We start from the raw sequence: 23269 nt of genomic DNA on the forward strand, positions 1-23269 counted from the left end.
TGGTCACACACACAGTATATACACACAGTACACACAGTATATAGTATATACACATGCTGGCTCCGCCGCCATCATGCTGGGTGCGTGTGGCAAAGCATTGTGTGTGGGCGTGCGTGTGGCACAGCATTCTGTGTGTGCATGTGGCAGAGAATTATGTGTGCGTGCGTGTGGCAGAGCATTGCAGATGTGCATATGGCAGAACATTGCGGGCATGCGTGCATGCGGCGGAGCATTGCTAGACCGAAGCGTGCGAAGCTCTATGTGGGGAGCACTACACAGCTGTCCTTTGTGACACTTTAGACATTTGTGGTCACCAACAAAATGGCTCCGCACTGTGATCCTGAATTTCATCTTCCCTTATCATTTTGGAAACACCCAGATTGGGAGGGGGAGCTGTGACATCGCACACAGGAGAGCAGATTCTGCCCACTTTACGGCAGCTGTAATGTGAGCTAGTTCTACAGTCCAAGAAAAGGCAACAATATCCAGCAGATCCAGGCATTTTTTCTTAAAATGTTTCCTTTATTTTGTGCATTAAAACTTCAAGAAAGTATCCAGCAGATAAAGGTTTTACATTAGATTACATCCAACGCGTTTCGACACATAAATATGTCATAATGTCATATCCTGACCTAGGATTTTCCGTACTGGATCAAGTGGAAATTGTCCTGAACACACTGCAAGCAGTCAGAGCTGGTTTCTATGTTCATCTAGTTCTACAGTAGGATTTCTGTAGGATTTCAGCAGCTGATCCCCCTAGTATTTAAGAGTAGAAAATAACAAACTTTTAAATTTTTTTTATATGTTGCTCAATTAAAAACAAATAATAATATTTAAACAAAACATTAAAACATTAATACGTTACATTTTTTCAGTTATTAACATTTTTGTTTTGGACGACACCATCCCTTTTGTGTAAGCAGCGACCAGATGGAGGCCAAATATGTGTTCTCTTGGCTTCGTCTGACCACTATGCGCCTGCATGCCGTCTGTTTAACTGTATGAAAAAATGCTACAGACTACACTATCCTATACAGTGGGCCACTGACAAGAAACTTGTACCATTTACATCCATCCTGACTGTGATCACTATAGGACGCATACCTTCTGAGCGTCCACAAATGTGATGTGGACAAAGCCTAAGCCAGATTTATTGTCACACTAGGTAAACCGGGCGAGAAGGAAGTGGGTCCACTGGTCCAAGATACCGTTCACTGACCCAGAGGAGCGGACCTGAGTGGCCATCGAGTCTTCACTACAACCACAAGAGGTGGAAATGGGTACACATGCGGATAGGTAGCCAAAAGGAGGCGACTCCGTGGGACCCTGGTACCTCAGCAGCTGGCCCCACAGGACAAAGTCCAGGAGCTGAAGCGGATGAGGCAGAAGATAGTGCAGACTGGTTCCGGAGAACACAGGCAGGTAGGAAGATGCTTGCAGGGTCTAAATGACACAAGATGGAATCAGTCAGGTTCACTGATAGTACTAGGCAGAAACAGAACAAAGTCACTGGATAATACCGCCCCAACAACTACCGTATTTCCCCGAAAATAAGACCTCCCTCAAAAATAAGACCTAGCAGGAGTTTTCAGCAAGGCTTAAATATAAGACTTTCCCTGAAAATAAGACCTAGTCCCGGTTCAATAATGAAGTGTCCATGCAGCTAAAAAAGTTAAAGAATACTGCAGGACACTTCATTACAGACAGTGGACATGCCCAAAAGGAAGAAGACAGAAGAGAGAAGACCCCGCAATCATACTCACCAGACACCGACCGTGAGTAGTGGAAAGCATCATGGACCTGCGGTGGAACGCACACCCATACACATCAGATCACAAACACATGAGATTGTATACACGCACACTCACACTCACCACATCCAGCGATATCGATTGCTTCTGGGCTGCATAATGACCTGTGACGCTGTCGCTGTACAGTGGAGCTCCAGGACCTGCGGGTGGAACACATGGAGGACCCAGCGGTGGAACGCATCCTAGAGACAAGAGAGCAGAGAATGAGAGCGCTCATCACCAGCAATCAGCCCCTGCAATGAAGCTGCAATGAAGCAGAACTGAGAGCTCACTTCACGCTCAGGAGAGATCACTGCAGCTCCTCCTCGTGGTTGGGGAGTTTGGACACTTTAGAGCACATTTCTCAAGTTACACACTATAGAAATGATCCCTGAAAGTATAGTCTTAACCTATTCATTGCTGCCATGGCCGTACAGGCTGTACGGGGTCCCCTTTTATATTGTGGAGAATTCTAATATTATATGAAATTCATAATCATTACAGGAAATTAAAGACATTCCAAACTTATAACATGAAGACTCAACATAGAGTCCTTTCCACTATATAACTATACGTATATGAACGTATTAACTGCGCTCAGGAAAATTTGCAAACTCTCCACCTACCAACCAATAGTAGAGCAGATTACATCCAGATGTAGGCGGAGTCAATCCCCTTTAGCACTAGAAGTCCCAGAAATTTCGAGCTCCCCCCTGAAGTCCTGAAAGAGTGTCAAATGACTGATGATAAACTGAATAGAACTAACTAGAAACTAAATGGCTAAACTCAATGGAAAACAGCAACCTCCTGTGGTGCAACAGTAATGGCTTAATTACAGAACAAAAGATGGTGATTACAGGGTGTTAGCTAAAATCCTTCAGGTCATTCAACCCGTCTCTGGGTTCCAAAGGTAGAAATGTTAAATGACCCCTCTCTGGCACTTCTAGTGCTAGAAGTGCAGACTGAAGGCACGCCATTGGCGTGAGAGAAGACCCCGCAATCATACTCACCAGACACCGACCGTGAGTAGTGGAAAGCATCATGGACCTGCGGTGGAACGCACACCCATACACATCAGATCACAAACACATGAGATTGTATACACGCACACTCACACTCACCACATCCAGCGATATCGATTGCTTCTGGGCTGCATAATGACCTGTGACACTGTCGCTGTACAGTGGAGCTCCAGGACCTGCGGGTGGAACACATGGAGGACCCAGCGGTGGAACGCATCCTAGAGACAGAGAATCCCCTGCTGGCTGAAAGCAAATGGTATAACCAGATGTGGTGCGTGTGCGCTGCGCGATTGTATGTGCGATATCGTGTGTATGAGATCTGATGTGTGAGAGCTGATGTGTGAGAGCTGATGTGTGAGATCTGATGTGTGAGATCTGATGTGTTAGTGTCGGCCAGAAGAAGGGGAGGACTGCATGTAGCTTACCTTCTGGGAGCACATGGGGTAGATCGGAGGAAGACCTGGGAGTCACGCAGATGCCCGGGATCTGGTAAGTATGACGATCCTGGGAAGGGGGATCTGCATTTCTTGGGGGGGGGGTAAACTTACCCCTACCGTGTTTCCCTGAGAATAAGCCCTCTCCTGAAAATAAGACCTAGCGGGGCCTCGAGAGCCAGAGGGTGGGACAAGCAGCGTGGAGCAGGAGGGAGCAGCAGAAGTAGAACATCGGTGCCCCTGACACACCGGGATGGGAGGCGCTGACGGAACAACAGTGGAAACCTGTCCAGGACTGGATGAAGGATGTGGGAGCAGCGGAGGGAGCAGGCATGAGCGTCGGTGCCCCTGGGCTTGGAGCACCAATGGTGTGAGATTTGTAAATTAAAAATTCGCAATTCTCAGTCCAACAAAGGAAACATTTCCAGACAGAAGTTTGATAGTTAAGAAGAAAAAGCCGCTCTGTTGACATGACTTTAACAGAAGCCATAGAAATGCTGGCACGAGGAGTCCGTGATCGAGATCAGTGCCAGGCAGAGCGGTCATGTAGTTAGCAACTATCTGTCTGTAAGATCTTAGTCCCATAAGAAAAAAATACAAATGTCCTCTATAACCCGTTTAAGAGATATATTTTCAAACATTGGGCAACATTGATAAATTTGGTACAAATAATGGTAATGCAGCATTAAGCAAAACTGACTTTAATACCTCTCATGATATATCTCTCCCGTAGATCTTGAAATAGGTGTCTTTTCCAATTAATAATGTTACAAAGATAATCGAGACAAAGTCTCAGTCTTCAAAAAAACCCATTGTGGTAGTAAAACTGAACTGTATCACTAGTTTCCTCTAGTACGATGTCCACACTTTAACCAAAACTCCTGTTAAAAGCAGAGCGATGGCCAGTGCCAGAGTGAGTCCACGTAAGACAATTGCTTCCTTCATTGGTAAATGCTTCTTGGAGGCTCCTGGTTCTTCACAAAGCTGCGGTATTTCGGTCTTCTGAATAGAAAGCTCTGATAATTTTATGTCTGATTCAATTTTTGCCACTGCAAACATAAAATCAAATAATCATATCACAAATAATGAAGGGGATGTATGCAGAGGAATGCCGACATACTTTTAGCCATATAGTGTATTTCCATGGGGGCATGCGTGGCAGTAATATACATGGCAGTATACACAACATAGTGTTGTAATTGGAGAAGTACCTGAAGGAATAGGTTCTTTACCAGTCATTCCTGCTCGTTCCTGGGCCTGGAGAAATACCATTAAATACTATGAGGAAATTAAAATAAATATTCTCTAAATAACTGTACATGATTTTAATTTATGTGATTTCTTCGCTAATTACAAATGTGGATTTATTTTTCTAACCATTACATAGATACTAAAAAATATAACAATGTATATACACAACACCCAACACACAAACACCGCGGCATACATAAATATACGCACATACCGCGCAACACACACACTGCACAAAACATACCTCCCCCCAAAACACACACACGCACTCCACACCCACACAAACTGCGCAACACACACAGCACCACACACACAGAACGCTGCAGACACACAGCGCTCCACAAACAACGCAACACACATACAACACCGCTCTCACCCCCCCCCCCCACCCAGACAACACCCAGAACATTTACAGCGCCCTACACAAACACTGGCAACTACACACAACAACATCTATATATATATTATATATATATATATATATATATAAAACAAAAATCATACATTAACTACATAATACGTAAATTCTAGAATACCCGATGCGTTAGAATCGGGCCACCCTCTAGTGGTTTAATAAGTATGAAGGCCATGTGCACACATTGCATATTTGGTGAGTTTTTACCTCAGTATTTATAAGCCAAAACCAGGGGTGGGTAATAAAAGCAGGCGTGGTGCATGTGTTTCTATTAGGCTAAGAACGCACTTTGCATTTTTACCTGCGTTTCCGCAGCGTATTGAGCTGCAGCGTTTTCATGCCAAAGGGCATGTGTTTTGATTTCACAGCAAAGTCAATGGAAAATGGTGATTTTCTGACCGCACTTTGCGTTTCTAAACGCTGCGTTTAATTTGTATATTTTGTGGCAAAAACCATGTGTTCAAAGAAGGAGCATGTCAATTGTTTTTGCCATTTTGGGTGCATTTTACTAACATTGAAGTCAATTAGAAATGGCAAAAACCAAGAGTCCTTCAAATTCCTGCATTTTATCTGCTTTTTCAGTGCAGAAAACATGCGTTTTGGACTAACAAAACGCATGCTTTTTGGACATCAAAATAATGATTTGATATGTCCCTTTACACACACACAAAATCCGACAATTAAATTTAAGATAAATATGCATTTATTGCTATTTTAGCGATATAATGAATATTACCGCTATAATTTTATTAAATATATCTATTTTCATTATTTTTCCCATTAATATAGATTTGATCCTTTTTTTCTCTTTTTTCATTCTGTTTGACTGTTTAAACTTTATTTAGCAGTGTCTTGATGTTAAAAACGCATCTGTAAAAACGCAGATGAAAACGCATGTAAAAAGCGCGGAAAACGCGGTAAATACGCATGCGTTTTCAGCGCTAAAGTTCAGAAAAAGGCAACTTTGGTCAAATCAATTAAGCCCAAAACGTGCGTTTAGAACTGAAAGTAGGTGAACGCAAAGTGCGTTCTCACCCTTAAGCCTGCTTTACATGGGACGACTGATTGTGCGATAGCACGATCGATCGTACCCGCCCCCGTCGTTTTTGCGTCACGGGCAATTAGTTGCCCATGGCGCACAAACTCGTTTAACCCCCATCACACGTACTTACCTTCCGGACGACCTCGCTGTGGGCGACGAACGTCCACTGCCTGGAGTGGGAGGAACGTTCAGCGTCACAGCGACGTCACACGGCAGCCGGCCAATAGAAGCGGAGGGGCGGAAATGAGCGGGATGTAAACATCCCGCCCACCTCCTTCCTTCCATTAAGCCGTCGGGTGCCGCGGGAGGCAGGTAAGCTGCTGTTCATCGTTCCCGTGGTGTCACACGGAGCAACGTGTCATGCCACGGAAACGATGATCAACCGCCGCCATTTTAATTAAACAATTTTATGAAACCTAGCGACGAGTACACGACTCACGATTTGTGAGCGATACTGTGTCGTTAGGAGGTGTTACACGAGACGACGTCGTGTACGATGCCGGATGTGCGTCATGAAAACCGTGACCTCGACGATGCATCGTACGATCAGCTGTCTCGTGCAAAGCCTGCATTAGACTTTTCCTCTGGTTGTTCCATTCCTGGTTTTGGCTACAGATACTGAGGTAAAAACTTCACCAAATAGTCAATGTGTGCACATGGAATAAAGAGTCTCCTACCCAAAACAATGGCACGATATTGCTAAAATGTGATTTTAGGACCCTCTCAGCATTGCTCCTAAGACTATGTGCACACAGCGTCTTTTACATGCCGTCACACGCACCAAGGTTTTCCTAAATTAAACTTCTTCATGAAAAAACAAAGCAAACTTTGCCATCATGTATCACTGCTGCTTTTTCTCTCTCCTGTAATTCAAACTATAATTAACAGGCGGTTTTATCCACTAATAAACTTGCTACTTCTTTTAACTTCTTCACAGTTTCCAAATACCTACGCAGTTAAAAGAAGTAACAAAATACAAAACATTTGAACAGCAATGTCATTTTTATATTGCTGAGCATTTTGTTCATTTTTTCAAATCTAGTAAATCAGAGAGTACCATATGGCGGCACAGTGCAATATCACCATCTGATACAATCATTGCCTGATCAGTGGAGACCTGATCCAATGGGACCTCCATTAATTACTAGGAGGATTAAGGGCTCATGCGCACGTAACTGCTGAATATTCTGCAGCGATTTGACAGCACATGTGCGCGTCAAATCGCTACAGAAACACTGCATAATGGATGCAGTTTTTTTGTACAAAAAAAAATACGATTTCATGCGCTCTGGCTGCTGCCCCCACCATAGACAGAGTGGGAGCTGCATCCATAGCACACAAATTAATTGACATGCTCATTTTATGAACGCACGGATTTGGGTCAAAATTTTAGCACCCAAATTGCTGCGTTCAAAAAAGCATTGCATGCACGTATCATGCACAATCTACATAAATTGTGCAGGGGACGCAGGACGCATGCATTTATGCTGCAGTGCTATGCGCAGCGTAAATGCATGCAATTACGCAACGTGCGCACGAGCCCTAAGCCACACAGCTAGGTAAAGAGTAGTGATTTATTTCACTTTTTTTTCCCAAATTGGAGCTTGATAGCTCCAGAGAACTGTCCCGTTTTGCAGTTTGGGCACAAGTCAGCAGTAGGCAAGGAGTACAGTTATATAATTATATATAAATATATATAATTATATATATATATATATAAAAAAACACAAAAATTCCATTCTGCTGTTTCAATGCTGTGACCACTTTTCTTCTGGTTTCTGTGGGCATCCTAGCAGTTGGGTACCCGAAATTATCAAATAAACACATGCTAGAGAAGACACCGTTAAACATATTTTCCAGCTTGTATCGGTGTCCACATGAAGAGTGTTTGCAGTGGCTGTTGTGTATGTTCAGAAATATTTCCTTAGGCCTCGTTCAGGCGTCCATTTTTAAACTGGTGCAAGCCACACGTACTGGTCATCCGTGTGACGTCCGTGTTTGCATACGTGTGACATCCGTGTGACTGGTACTGAAATTAATGCTTTTTAATGTGTGAAAGATGGACTGCTGTCACTTGCTTCTTACCCGCGCTCATTATACTCCTTGTATATGCACTGCACAGAGGAGCGGAAGCAGCAGCAGTGTCGGAGACATCAGCACTGTGGACAGGTAAGTATAGAAGTTCACGCTGTCCGTGTGCTATGCGGATGTCACACGGATAGCACACTGTCAGCACACACTGAACACACACACAGACGCAAACACACACACCACGGACCGTTCAAAACGTGTGTTTTTGCATGGACGTGTGAAAGAGGCCTAAGGCTATGTGCCCACGCTGCGGAAAATGCGCGGATTTTGCCACGGATTTCTCGCGGAAAAGCCGCGGATTTTCCAGAAATCTGCAGCACAGCTACTCCCCAGCCATTTCTATGGCATTTGGGAAATGCTGTGCCCACGCTGCGGATTTTTCCACAGCGGAAATCCAAACAACAAAATCCAACAAAATCCACGTCAAATCCGCACCTATGAAAAGGTGCGTATTCCGGGGGAAAGCTGCGGACTTTGATGCAGAAAAATCCGCAGATACAGAGTCCCGTGGGCACATAGCCTATGCTGGCCACACACAGCTGAATCTCTAACCTCTGCAATGGCCAATGACTGCATGATGCGGAAACAAAAGCCGAACTGGGTGGAGTTTTGGATGTGTGGCTACACCTATCACCTGTGCTTGACCTCACCCTTATGAACATTCCCCCATTTTGCAAGTCACTCCCACACAATCCTCTTCTACTTCCATTTCCACCCTCTTTATTTTGCCCTTTTCCCATCCTCTTACACCCTTACTTTAGGGGATAATTTTCAGTGACAGGAATATTTGCCTACACTTTTGGGACTCTAAGACATCTCCAATTTTTCCAATCCTGGACATTCTCAGAGAGATGGCAAATATGTTTTTAACCCCTTTAAGACGGCCATATGAAGGTAAAGGGTACTTCTTCCATTTCGCCGTTTATAAATGGTGGTAAGGAAAAAGCCTGTAGCGCCCCCAGCATCAGAAAATTACCGAGGTTTCAACTACCGGGGGTAGCTGAGGCCCTGGAGATCATGATTTTTTCCGGTCCCTGGTCACGTGATCACCGTTATACACCGTATAAAGATGGTCATGTTACAGTAAATGGTGGCGCCGGTAAAAAATGATTTCTCTCCCACCTGGCATGATTAAACATGTCAGATGGGAGATAAATGTCCTCCTCCGGTCCCCTCCGGTCTCCCGGTGTTGCCAAAGTGCCCCCCCCGACCCCCGACCCCCTCCCAATCTGCCAAGATGGCAACAGCACTAGTGGCATGTCAGCCGCATTCATCCTCATTTCTGTCTCATGTGTCATGTGACATGCGACAGAAAACTTGTCCCCAGGTCCAGCCAGGTCACCCCCTATAATTCCCCTGGTGTTCCCCGGTGTCCCCCATACCTTGTACAGCGTTGATCCCCGCGATCCCTCCTCCTCCTCCTTCTGAAAAGATGGCGGCCGCATGCGCAGAGTGACTGTCAGCTGGCTTCCAGCATTCAGTGATGCTGAGCTTCCTGCAGCTAATACTGCCATGCTGTTGACCCGGGGAAAGTGGGTGCAGTACCACTGCACCCACACTCCTCACATGGAGGGTCTGCACCTCCAGAAAATGGGGGATGCATTATCTGTGCGTGCCCTCCATATTCTGGAATGAGGTTCATGTGTCGCGGGCGGAGGAGGGGACGCTGCTCTCTCCCACTGCTCGGGTCCGGCTGCTGCTGCCGCTGCTCGCTGGTGGCTCGAGCGGTGGGCCGGATCCCGGGGACTCGAGCGGCGCTCCTCGCCCGTGAGTGAAAAGGGGATTTGATTGGATTTTGGGGATTTGATGATTGTCCGTGACGCCACCCACGGTTGTGGTGAAGTTGGTGACACCACCGCTGCTCTGGACGGGGATCCCGGGAGCGGTGACAGGGAGCAGCTTTGATGTTAGTTCTCCCCTCTGTGGGTAGGGGGTTGGTTGTCCCGGGGCCCGGTGGTGGGGTAGGGATGGATGGCAGGTGGGTTACGGGGCCTGGTGAGGTGCAGGGTCGCGGGGGCAGCGCTGTGCCGCACGGCACGGTGGTACTCACTCAGCCAATGATGAGGACACAGTTCTGGGTAAAACACATGGCTGGATGGACGGGTCGCACAGACGGCTGCGGTGTTGTTTCTCCCGGCAGGTTGATGGTGACTGCCTTTCCCTGCACCTATGTACTGTAACGGTTCCAATGGGTTCCCACCGGTAACCCGCTCCCCGGCTTGGATGTGGGCCGGAGGAGCCCCTTCTGCCCGCAGGCTCTGGCCCTGGGAACGGTAGCCTTGGCGGTGGCTGTGTTTCCCTCTCACGGTTGGACTGTTGCCTTCTGACGGGACTTGGCTGCTGGGAAACCCATGAGGTTCCCTTCGCTAACGGATTTGGCAAATTCACGGCGACTCCTAGCCTTGCCGGGGTCCGTAAGCCCCTGCCAGATGGTGCTGACTTCTCTTTGTGTACCGGTCCGGTACCGCCGGGCCACCGCCCGTCCACGGTCCTTACGGTAAACTCCGATAGGCCACTCCTGCAGACGGTCACCACCATCTGCCAACCTTGCTGATCCGTCCAGGCCACACACCCGGACCAACTTCAGACTTCTCTACTGCCACTTCACTCCTCTCACTTTCACTTCCCAAACTGATCTGCCCTACTTTTCCCGCCTCCAGGACTGTGAACTCCTTGGTGGGCGGGGCCAACCACCTGGCCCACCCCCTGGTGTGAACATCAGCCCCTGGAGGAAGGCAACAAGGGTTTGTGTCTGACTTTGGTGTGCCTGACCAGGAGTGTGGGGTGTGTGGGTGTTGTTCTCTGTGGCCCCTGGCTTGTCCAGGGCGCCACACATGCAGGTCACTCTGGCCTCAGTTGGACCCGGGCTGTGTGGTTACAGTATTATCAGTCAGATCACTGCATCCACACTTCTCACATGGAGGGTCTGCACTTCCAGAAAATGGTGGATACGTTACCTGAGCGTTCCCTCCATATTCTAGAAGGTCCAGAGTTGTTGTGGGACCTCCAAAATGGATTACAGTGGACTGGATTTTTTTTCTTTTCAATAAATTGGGGAAAGAAAATGTGTTGGGAGTCTTTTTTCACATAATTTTTTTTATCATCTATTTTTTTTTATTACTGACAGTTTTGATGTCAGGTATCTGCTAGATGCTGCAACATCACTAGCCGCTGGGCTTAATGCCAGGTGACATTACAGCTGGTATCAATCCCGTATATTACCCCGTTTGCCACGGCACCAGGGCAACAGGATGAACTGGGGCAAAGCGCTTGATGCATCTAATGGATGCACCTTCTGGGGCAGCTGCGGTCTGCTATTTTTAGGCTGGGAAGGGCCAAATAACCATGGCTCTTCCCACCCTGAAAATACCACAGCTGTCCGCTTTACGTTGGCTGGTAATCCAATTTCGGGGGGACCCCACGTTTTGTTTTGTTTTTTAATTATTTATTTATAAATAATTTAAAAAAACAGGCTGCAATGCTGTCCGTTTTGGATTACCAGCCAGTTGAAACTGCCAGCTGTAGTCTGTAGCCAGCAGCCATCTGCTTTACCCTAGCTGGCTGTCAAAAATGGGAGGGACCCCCACATCATTTATTTTTAATAATTTATTTAATTTTTGGCTAAATACAAGGTTAAGCACCCTTTAGTGCCACATGAAAGTCACTAAAGGGTGCCAGCTTAGAATATGCAGGTGGCTTTTTAGGCTATATGCCGACAATCAGGATTTGCAGCATTTTCTGATGCAGTGTTTTTGCTGCATCCATAACGCTGCATTGTCCAGTACAAGCGCAGTGGAAGGATTTTTAGAACTCTCCTGCCCACTGTGCTTCTTTTCTCTGCTGCATAAACTGACCAGGTGCGGCTTGCTGAGCCTCAGCATGTTAATTTATGCTGCAGAGACGAGATGAGGAAGAATAGATGTATAGTCCGCAGCAGTCTGAACCCAGATTGTGGGCACGGGGAGTTCCGTTCTCCTGTGGACAATACTCACATCTCCGCAGGACAGCTGGCCCTGCGTACTAGTCGCCATGTCGCCGGATTGTGGGCACATAGCCTAAGGCCCTGTGTGCACTGAGTAGATTTGTTTCTTTCAGCACAAAAGGCACCCTCTGGCAGAATTCCGCACCTGCGGCAAAAAAAGCACCAAAAACACACCCAAAATCCGCATGCAGTTTTACCGCGGTATGTTGCTGTTTTGGTGTGGTTTTACCGCGGTTTTCTCTCTGCGGTTTTCTAATTATTATGAATGGCAAAACCGCAGGGACCTTCGGAAAAGAAGTGACATGCTACTTCTTTTTGCTGCAGAAATTCTGCAGCAAAACCTGTAGGGAAAAAAGAACTAGTGTGCGCACAGCATTTTGGATTTCTCACAGACTTTGCTGGGGGAGGACTGCAGAGAAGTTATGAACACAAACCGCACCAATTCTGCAGCACAAACCATGGCAAATCCACAGCAAAAACTGCAGTGTGTGCACAGGGCCAAGTGAGAAATTTGGTGCTACAGGAACATTTTTGTGAAGTACCTGTGGATTCAAACTGCTCACTATACCCCTGAATAAAATCATTGAGGGGGTCTAGTTTCCAAAATGGGGTCATTTGTGGGGGTTTCTGCTTTATAGGTACCCTAGGGGCCCTGCAAATGCAACATGGTAGCCGCAATTTATTTCAACTTTTCCAAAATTCAAATTGCGGTCCTTCCATTCCAAGCCCTACTGTTTGTTCAAACAGTGGTTTTTGGCCACATGTGGAATATCTCTGCACTCATAAGAAATGTGGTGCTAAAGCAACATTTTTGTGAAAACAATGAATATTTTCAATATGACAGCCTAATGTTATCAAATTCTGTGAGATACTTGTGGGTTCAAAATACTCTCTATACCCCTGGATAAAATTCTTGAGGGGTCTAATTTCCAAAATGGGTTCATTTGTGGGAGGTTTATGCTGTTTAGGTACCTTAGGGGCCCTGCAAATGGAACATGGTGCCCGCCAAATGTCAGCCAAATTTGTGTTCCAAAATTCAAATATGGCTCCTTCTATTCCGGGTCCTCCATTTGTCCAAACAGAGGTTTCTGACCACATGTGGGGTATCAGTGCACTCAAAAGAAATTGGGTAACAAATTTTGGGTTCAATTTTGTTGTATTTATTCTAAAAGTGAATAAATTGGGGCTAGAGCAACATTTTTAGGTAAAATGATAATTTTGGTTTTTTTTTCATTCCAGATCGCTTTAGTTCCTGTGAAGCACCTAAAGGGTTAATAAACTTCTTGGATGTGGTTTTGAGGAGTGTGAGGGGTGCAGTTTTTAGAATGGTGTCATTTTTGGGTAATTTCTGTCACCAAGGCCCCTCAATGTCACTTCAAATGTGATGTGCTCCCTAAAAAAATGGTTTTGTAAATTTTGTTGAAAAAATGTGAAATTGCTGATAAACTTTGAACACTTCTAACTTCCTAACCCCAAAAAATATTGTTTCAAAAAATGTGTTGATGTAAAGTAGACATGTGGGAAAGTTATTTAGTAACTATTTTGTGTGACATAACTCTCTGGTTTAAGAGCATAAAAATTAAAAGTTTGAAAATTACAACATTTTCGTCAAATTTCTGATTTTTTTCACTAATAAAAGCAAAAAATATTGTCCTAAATTTAAGGGGTTAATATTGGCTCTCACATTTCTTGTTAAAGAAAACATACAAACAATCCTCGGGAATGCGAGAAGAACTAAACATCTCAGAAGATTAAATTGACACCAGATCTTTGGAGCTAGGGTAATGATGTCCTAATATGATCATTTTTTTTCTTTTTTAGAATAACAATTTTTCTTTGAAAAATGTAAAGTAATAACATGTCTCAGACAAATAGATTTTTTTAATGGACACTTACTTCAATTGCAATATCTTTCCAATTCACTCGGAAGAGGTAGATGGTAAAAAACGCAGACAGAAATACTCCACAGAGGATCATTCCATACCAAAGCCCTTTATATGAAGTAACATGGTTAGTTAAAGGACTCAAGCAACATGTCTGTTAGCATCTTATAAGAGCAAAAGATGAGGATGTCCAGCTCTTCAGGCAAAAAAATCACGTCTTTATTTTATCATGCAGACACAAAGAATGACATGACCAGCACAACGCGTTTCAGGTGAAAGCACTCACCCTTAATCATGATACTGGATAGATGGTGCTGCAAAGCTTATATGCAAATGCTAATCAATGTAACAGATGTTTAAATTACTTCAGCACCTTACATGCACGAAATAGGTTTTACCATGAAAAACATTACATACATATACAATTAAAAAACAATGATACAATACAATACAATAAAGTACACATTTTTTGTACAAACAAATGGCATTGCTAACATTGGAAGAGTTGGGAGATCAATACAAACTAGAGTCCCCCAATGGTAGAGATTCTGCCCCTAGTATTTCCAATCCGGATTTTTATCCGTTAAATGAAAGATGTGAAGCCATAGTAAACTTCCAAAAAAATATGGAGAGGGATCTGAGACTGCTACATGAATCTGGCAAAAACAACAATCTCAGTAACTTAAATGTCCAACAGAGAGAGGCACTTTGTCAACTTGAGAAAAATTCAGATATTATAATCAAAAAATCTGACAAAGGGGGATCGGTGGTAATAATGGACAAAGCTGATTATATTGATTGGATGCGCCTTTTGGTGTCTGATACCAACACTTATGTCCCTGTCGCCACTGACCCCACCATCACCATCAATAAGAAAATTCACAAGCTAATCAATGAGGGGGCTTCCCTTGGTTGTTATGACAAAAAATACGCTGAGCGGCTTAAAATGAATAATCCCAGAACACCCATCCTCTATGGGTTACCTAAAACACATAAAGGGGAGAATCCACCCCCCATGCGGCCCATAGTATCGGGCATTGGCTCGGCGGGCGAGAGGCTGGGGCAGTGGATTGACTCTGTTTTGCAGCCCCTGGCCCGCCGTGTTCCAGGTTACCTCAGGGACACTATTAGTGTTTTAAATGAAGTTAATGATTTAAAGTGGCAAAATACCTATGGCTGGATAACAGCAGATGTCATTTCTCTTTATACTTCAATACCCCAACAAATAGCAATAATGGCAGTCCAACATCACTTGGCAAAATATTCAAATTTTGATAACGAAAAAATTTCCTTTATAGTAGAAGCTATCAGGTTTCTTATGGCGAACAATTACTTTTTGTTTGATTCCCAATTTTTTATTAAAAAAACTGGAGTTTCTATGGGTGCTAAGTATTCCCCGTCAGTCGCTAATTTAGTTATGAGCTGGTGGGAAGAGGTATATATCTATTGTGACAGTAATCCATTTGTGGAATGTGTGGTCTGGTACGGGAGATTCATCGATGATGTCATCATGGTATGGGCGGGCGGTGGGTCTCTCGTATCTGACCTCACTATGTACATAAATAATAATCCTTTCAATCTAAAATTTAAGGTGGATTTTCAACAACACACTGTGAATTTTTTGGACTTACGAATGACGGGTCTTAACACTAGGTTAATAGAAACATGCACCCATAGAAAACAAGTATCAGGAAATACAATTTTGCATGCAGCAAGTCACCATCCCTCACATACCATCAAGGCCATACCAGTAGGAGAAATGCAACGAGCGCATGGAAATTGCAACTCTCAGAAAAACCTCCAAACTGAAGTAGATACCATTAGTATAAGACTCAAAAAAAGAGGTTACAAAGAATGGATGTTAAATAGAGCACAAAAGGTTGTAAAATCAAAAATTAATTCTACAAAAACCACCACTCAGACCACGACTAAAAAACAACCAATTGCTAATTCAGCCATCACTTTAGCCTTACGATACAGTAATCAGTTTGCGGACATACGAAAGATTTTTTTCCGCAATCTAACTATATTAAAAACAGACACAACCTTGAAAAAAATTCTCAATAATAATTGTAGAGTAGTTGCCAAAAAAGCAATGTCACTGGGGGATAAGTTATCTCCAAGTGACATCAAAAATAAAAATAAACAATCGAATCTTCTAGGCACCAACTGGCTGTCTTTAAAGGGTTTTTACCATTGTGCGAGAAAACAGTGTAAAATGTGCCCATTAACTCCTAAAAAGATCACATCTTTTGAAAACAGTGATGCTAGCAGTAGCTATGCGATAAAAACTTTTATAAATTGTAGAAGTTCATATATAGTGTATTTGGCAGAATGCATAACTTGCAAACTAAAATATATTGGAAGTACAAAACGAGAACTGCACATACGCATAAAAGAACATATATATGATGTAATACATAAAAAAACCTCTGGGGGCACATCTCAGTTATCAAAACATTTTATTAACAAACATCAAGGCACATTGGATACTTTGCGGGTGTATGGAATAGAAAAAATACAAAAGTCGCATAGAGGGGGTAACATGGAAAAACTTTTGTGTAAGAGAGAGGCCTGGTGGATATTCAAATTAAAAACCACCCTTCCCTGTGGTTTGAATCTCCGCAGGGATCTCATGATTTTCTATTAGGTGATAGAAACTAAAGCCTTGTTTTGCACTGCTTTTGGTGGGTGGGAAAAACAATCTTGTGCCCAATAAATCCATTGCCATATTGTTATAACATTGGTATATTGGCTTCAAAAAATAAAGGGGGAAACAAATATACATCAATGATTATGTTATAATTCAAGAACCCTCAGCCAAAGTTGTAACGTGCGTTTTTAATTTACACCACTTGTGATTTATGTGGCTATAGGTGTCACACTTATTTAGTTGTTGTGGGGGAAAAATATATATTTTTTTTTTTCCCCTCATTGTTGGAGATACTTGGCTCCCTCTGTGTGGTTGCAACAAATGCTAACTACAGGGTGTGTTTTAGCCTCTCTGGAATAATTGTTGTAGTTTAACCCCTAATGTTAAAGCTGAGAGTCAGCTCATTACATTTTTGGCTGTGGTATTTCTTTGCAAGCATACAAATTTACTAAAGTATGTTTCACATACATCAATTCATAAATTTTTCCTGAGTAGGATGAAACTTATATAACAGATATCAAACCTTCTAGTTTAAACCTAACAGCCCCCACACAATATAAATCGAGCACTAATATAGAAGGGCAGTGTGCATATATACATAGCCAAAACTCTTACTTGTGCTTTTAATTCACACCAAATTTATACCATCTGCGACTTGGGCGGTTATATTGTGTTGCACTCAATATGGCGCTTTGTGTTCTACCATAATATAGAATAACAATGTGTTTCTTTCACCGAAGCATAGTTTAAATAACAATTTAACAAAAAAAATAAAAAAAGTTTTTCCAAAAAAAATTTTTCTTTTTTTCACAAATGCTAACTATAGGGTGTGTTTTAGCCCCTTGGAACAATTGTTGCAGTTTAACCCCTAATGTTAAAGCTGAAGGTCAGCTCATTATATATTTGGCTGTGGTATTTTTCTTTTCAAGCATATAAATTTATTAAAGCATGTTTCATAGACATCAATTGATAAAAAGGGAGAAAAAAGAAAAAAAAAAAAAAAAAAAAAAAAGGGAAAAAAAAGGAATTTTTTCCTGAGTAGGATGAAACTTATATAACACAGATATTAAATCTTCTAGTTCAAACTTAACAGCCCCTACACAATATAAATCGAGTACAAATATAGAAGCAGTGTGCATGCATACATAGCCAAAACTCCTACTTGCGTTTTTAATTCACACCAAATTTACACCATCTGCGACTTGTGCGGTTATATTGCGTTACATTCAACATGGCGCTTTGTGTTCTACCATAATATAGAACAACCATGTGTTTTTTTGCATTGAAGCATAGTTTAAATAATGATTTAATCAAAAAAATAAAAAAAGTTTTTGAAATTTTTTTATTTTTTTTTGTAATTAAAACAAACATTTGACAATAAAAAATGAGGCTTCCTTCAAAGTATATAAATCTATTTGAGTTCATATATAAGCATTGAGGTACTCCGAAGTGCAGGAAAATCCACATAATATAGATATTAAACTTCCATGTCGGAACTTAAAAGCTTTTACATAGTATGACAACTGAGCACATATATAGAAGGGCAATATGTGTGCATATACATGGGGATATACATGAGTAAATATGTTTATAAAAAAAAAAAAAAAAAAAAGAAGGAAAGAAAAAAAAAAAAAAAATTCCGGTGTGCGCCATTTGTTGAGTGCAGATTTATGTATTTAAATGTGATATATTGGCATATATGTATGTGCATTAAACTTGAAGGTGTTATATCTGCACACACTGAATGGCGCACTGTAACTGGTTTGGTTATAAACGTATATATCTTCAAATCCAGAAAACCATTGAAAAATGTGTACTTTATTGTATTGTATTGTATCATTGTTTTTTAATTGTATATGTATGTAATGTTTTTCATGGTAAAACCTATTTCGTGCATGTAAGGTGCTGAAGTAATTTAAACATCTGTTACATTGATTAGCATTTGCATATAAGCTTTGCAGCACCATCTATCCAGTATCATGATTAAGGGTGAGTGCTTTCACCTGAAACGCGTTGTGCTGGTCATGTCATTCTTTGTGTCTGCATGATAAAATAAAGACGTGATTTTTTTGCCTGAAGAGCTGGACATCCTCATCTTTTGCATTATTTTGGGCTGTGGCAGTGCCTGTCCGTGCTCCGGGACGAAATCAAGACTGAGCTTTTTCCACGGTGAGCTGATTCATACTATTGATCTTATAAGAGGTTTAAAAGGGGTTTTCCAATTCTGGTGGAATTTTTGGCAAGCACGGCGTCTCTGAGAGAAGCAGATGATAATCTAGCTGGTATGTAAGTCACATACTTATGGTCATGTGACGAACACCCTGAAAACAGCAGCAGAGCCAAATCCTAACAGTATGAATATTACACACTGTTAGGATTTGGCAAGCTTCATTTTTTGAGGAAAATTCCAGCAGTGGTGGACAACTCCTTTAACCTTGTGGTGAATTTAAGACAGGGGGTCCTAATGGTTACCAAACATCAGACATTCTTTAGACAGACTTGTAATTGTGCATTGATTTTTCTTTGTGGGTTTTGTTATTTACCAAAACTTGACTGTGGCCTCCTTCTTAGAAATGGGCAAACCATTGGTACACAGTGACCATGATGAAGGGGGTTGATTGGCACCCAAATAAATGCCTGGACTGGATCACAATGCTTACATCCTGTTGTCAGTGATTTAGTGGGTAATAGCAGCAATTTGCTCTAGGACAAAGCACTGCTGTTAGAGGTAGATGACGGCTATTTAACGGCTAGCATTTGCCCTTCATGGAGTTGGCTCAACTCCTGAGCCTGTTCCACACATCCTCATCCTCTACAGGATGTATATGTATCATGGAGCCTTAAGGGGTTAATGTCATTTTTATACAGGCTCTGCACACTCTTATGAGATCTGATTAGGTATTTTAGGGAGGTTCTTTCTCCTTCCGGAATTTTGTTTCACTCTCAATTCATGGATAACATTTTAATTCAGTGAAGACTATTTTTCACATTAATAGGAAATGACAATTGGTACTTTTAAAGGGAACCTGTCACTGGATGTTTATAATACCTACTTAACGGTCGGTGTGCAGAGCAGACTGGTCAGATGGGCGTCTCCGTTCTCTGGGACCCGCGCCTCTTCTTTCGGCCATCTTTGTCCTCCTTCTGAAGCTAAGGTGGATGACGCATTCTACGTCATCTATACTAGCCAACAGTGAGGTTCCGCGCAGGCCCTCTACAATACTTTGATCTGCCCTACTCAGGGCAGATTAAAGTGCGCCTGCCCAGGACCTAAATGTTGGCTAATGTAGATGACGTAGAACGTGTCATCCACACTAGAATCAGAAGGAAGACAAAGATGTCTGAAAGAGGAGGCGCGGGACCTGGAGAACGGATCCATCCGATCAGTCTGCTCTGCACCGATCATTAGGTAAGTATTATGAACATCCAGTCACAGGTTCCCTAATATAGCCTAATAAGTGACACATAACTGAAATCTGTGTTTCAGCCCCTCTCTCCTGCTGTCTTAAGATTACATAGCAAAAACCTGCTGACAGATTACCTTTAAATTGCTGTACTTACTTAGTATGAAAATAAGGACGTTTGCTGCCATTATCCCTCAATGACAGTTTTTAGCTTTTATAGTGTACAGCCGTTTTCCATAGAGCTTGGCCATCAGACATTGGCTAAGACTGCAGAGTAGTTACATTCAAGGAGAGTGGGTTAACTCTTAACATCTTAGTCAGCTCTCTGCAGCCAATTGATTTTTATATTGTAGCTAGCTGCTCCCTCCTCCCCTCTCATTTTCTGAAGAGATGCAGTTATAAATCACCAGTCTGCAGCTTTTACAGCAGTTCTTGGCTTTCTGCTCTCCTGTCCTGAGTCATGCTTCTTGAAATGCCCTGTCATCTCTATGTGTAAGTATAGTGATAGTGTAGAACTCTAAAACAAACCACTAATAACTGAATGTTTTATAGCAGATCTTGTGCTGAGCTTTATAGTTCTACTTATAGTTCAGTTACATTACTCGCCAAAACTATTACTCTAATATGAGTGCCCATTCTTCTGGAAAATAGGCAGCAAGGAGCAAGGAGACTGCACAGCTCTGAGCTGCTAAAGAGACAACTTGAGAATACCCATTTAAGTTCAGTTCACATAAAATTGATACCTTTAATGCCTTGCTTGGCTGCAAACATAACAGCAGCAGCAACTGGTAGCCCAAGCATGTAATAACCAATTGCAAAGATAATGGCACCAATCTTCTGTCTTCCTATCCCTCTCAACACTCCACTAGAAACACACTGCAAAAAAAAGACTTTTTTAATGTATTGACCAATTTCAGCGACATTATATCATCTTTAAAACATGTTTATAAATGAGATTCATGACCGCTCACCTTCCAGAAATATTGCAGCCAATATTATTTAAAAATCGGTTGACCACAGGTCCATTCCTTACGAATACCAAACTATTCCGACAACACAATAATACACGTCATGTATAATGAAGCTACACTAACTACAAAAATCTCTGTTACTCTTTTGTTAAGTGGAATAGGTGGATTTCAATGTTATGACTATGTTCTATTGGTCAAACATTCTGAAAATAGTAGAATAGATGGAAAATGAGTGTCACTAACCAATGTCGGATTATTTTGTGCTTTGTTATTCTAAGGTCATATGAAAATACAGACTGGGCTACAGGTGCTTCACAACTAATTATGCTTCATCTGGCCCTGAAATCACACCTCTATTCCTTCCTTTAAAATAAAAATATATAAAAATTTGAATAATAAAGCACAAAATTATTCTCTGAATTTTTGAAGATTATATTGCCGTACCGTTGAGTACCACCACACCTGACATTCTCTTTAACCAGCATTGCATACTCTAGTAGTATATACTTGCCACAGTGCTGCTCTGCTGATACTTTGAAATAGATATCTATTGAGCAAATATGTAATTATATATACAATGCCTTGCAAAAGTATTCGGCCCCCTTGAATTTTTCAATCTTTTCCCACATTTCAGGTCTCAAACATAAAGATAAAAATTTTAATGTTATGGTGAAGAATCAACAACAAGTGGGACACAATTATGAAGGTGAACGATATTTATTGCTTATTTTAAATTTTTGTAAAAAATAAAAAAACTGAAAAGTGGGGCGTGCAGTATTATTTGGCCCCTTTAAGTTAATACTTTGTAGTGACACCTTTTGCTGTGATTACAACTGCAAGTCACTTGGGGTATGTGTATATCAGAAAGCCAGCTAAACTCAAAATGGCATGTATTATAAGATGTGCACTGCACTAAAAATTCCAAACTGTACTATTATACGTTTGAGTCTTTTGGCAAAAAAAATGCAATTTCTTGAGCTACCCCGCCACATCATGGCAAATCTCTTTTGCCATGACGCAGTCCTACTTTAAAATATTTTGTATTTAAAATGAGCCATACGGCCTCACAAATGAAAAAGTAGAACTGTTTATAGCAGCACTTACCAGGTGCTTTTCAATCCCGTACCCATGACTGAATCATCGCTGTGGGCGGAACAGGCTCAAGCAAATGCTGCAATGAAATAAATAGCCTGTGGACAGGGCTTGATGGCTCAATGTGAACAGCCACCAATTGTCAAAATCAGAACAGGTGGAAAAACAAACCAAATTGAGGTGAACGGCAAGGTGGGGGTCAGCCACCTACCAATTCAACAAATAAAAACAAGAAAGCCAGGTAAACTCAAATCGGCATGTATTATAAGATATGCACTGCACTAAAAATTCCAAACTGTACTATTATAAATTTGAGATTTTTGGCAAATAATTGCAAAGTCATGCGTACGGGATTGAAAAGCACCAGGTAAGTGCTGCTATAAACAGTTCTACTTTTTCATATGTGAGGCTGTATTGCTAATATTAAATAGAAAATATTTTCGAGTAGGACTGCCCCAAAAAGATTTGCCATGACATGGCAGGGTAGCTCAAGAAATTGCAATTTTTTGCCAAAAATCGCAAATTTATAATAGTACAGTTTGGAATTTTTAGTGCAGTGCATAACTTATAATACATGCCATTTTGAGTTTAGCTGGCTTTCTTCTTTTTTTTCCTTTGCAAATAGGTGGAGCTGAGTGAGGTTGGATGGAGAGCATTTGTGAATAGCAGTTTTCAGCTCTTTCCACAGATTCTTGATTGGATTCAGGCCTTGACTTTGACTTGGCCATTCTAACACCTGGATACGTTTATTTGTGAACCATTCCATTGTAGATTTTGCTTTATGTTTTGGATCATTGTCTTGTTGAAAGACAAATCTCCGTCCCAGTCTCAGGTCTTTTGCAGACTCCAACAGGTTTTCTTCAAGCATGGTCCTGTATTTGGCTCCATCCATCTTTCCATCAATTTTAACCATCTTCCCTGTCACTGCTGAAGCAATGCAGGCCCAAACAATGATGCTGCCACTACCATGTTTGACAGTGGGGATGGTGTGTTCAGGGTGATGAGCTGTGTTGCCTTTACGCCAAATATATCGTTTGGCATTGTGGCCCAAAAGTTCCATTTTGGCTTCATCTGACTAGAGCACCTTCTTCCACATGTTTAGAACAATCAAAGTAAAGAAGAGTAGAAGGCACTCACCAGTTTTTAGTAGAAAAGTCTCATTTAATCTTCAGGCAAAAAGGCATAACAGGGAGGGGGGGAGAGAGACACGGACCACACACAGATGACAGATCCATACTA

At 42.2% G+C, this 23269-nt stretch overlaps 1 protein-coding gene and 1 non-coding gene across 3 annotated transcripts in view; both read right to left on the reverse strand.

Annotated features, from left to right (window-relative positions):
• Positions 1–604: 604 nt before the first annotated feature.
• The window catches only part of LOC142290257 (multidrug and toxin extrusion protein 2-like), a 134980-nt gene continuing 112315 nt past the window's right edge, over positions 605–23269 (reverse strand). Inside the window, exons 14-18 of one of the 2 annotated variants that reach the window (XR_012750253.1) lie at positions 20711–20843; positions 13924–14018; positions 4458–4503; positions 3955–4295; positions 605–756 (exon numbers count right to left, since the gene is read on the reverse strand). Coding sequence is in view for 1 of the 2 variants with exons in the window: in XM_075334211.1 (XP_075190326.1) it covers positions 4096–4295; positions 4458–4503; positions 13924–14018; positions 20711–20843 (474 nt within the window). In the remaining variant the exon portion in view is untranslated. Of the gene's footprint in view, positions 757–3865; positions 4296–4457; positions 4504–13923; positions 14019–20710; positions 20844–23269 lie in introns of those variants that run through there. The other variant, XM_075334211.1, reaches the window with a different exon arrangement.
• Positions 1974–2197, reverse strand: LOC142292787 (small nucleolar RNA U3). Its single transcript, XR_012750820.1, has one exon. It is a non-coding gene; the product is annotated as a small nucleolar RNA U3 (small nucleolar RNA).

Source organism: Anomaloglossus baeobatrachus, chromosome 2 (assembly GCF_048569485.1).
Source record: "Anomaloglossus baeobatrachus isolate aAnoBae1 chromosome 2, aAnoBae1.hap1, whole genome shotgun sequence".
In the NCBI taxonomy this organism is placed as follows: Eukaryota; Metazoa; Chordata; class Amphibia; order Anura; family Aromobatidae; genus Anomaloglossus; species Anomaloglossus baeobatrachus.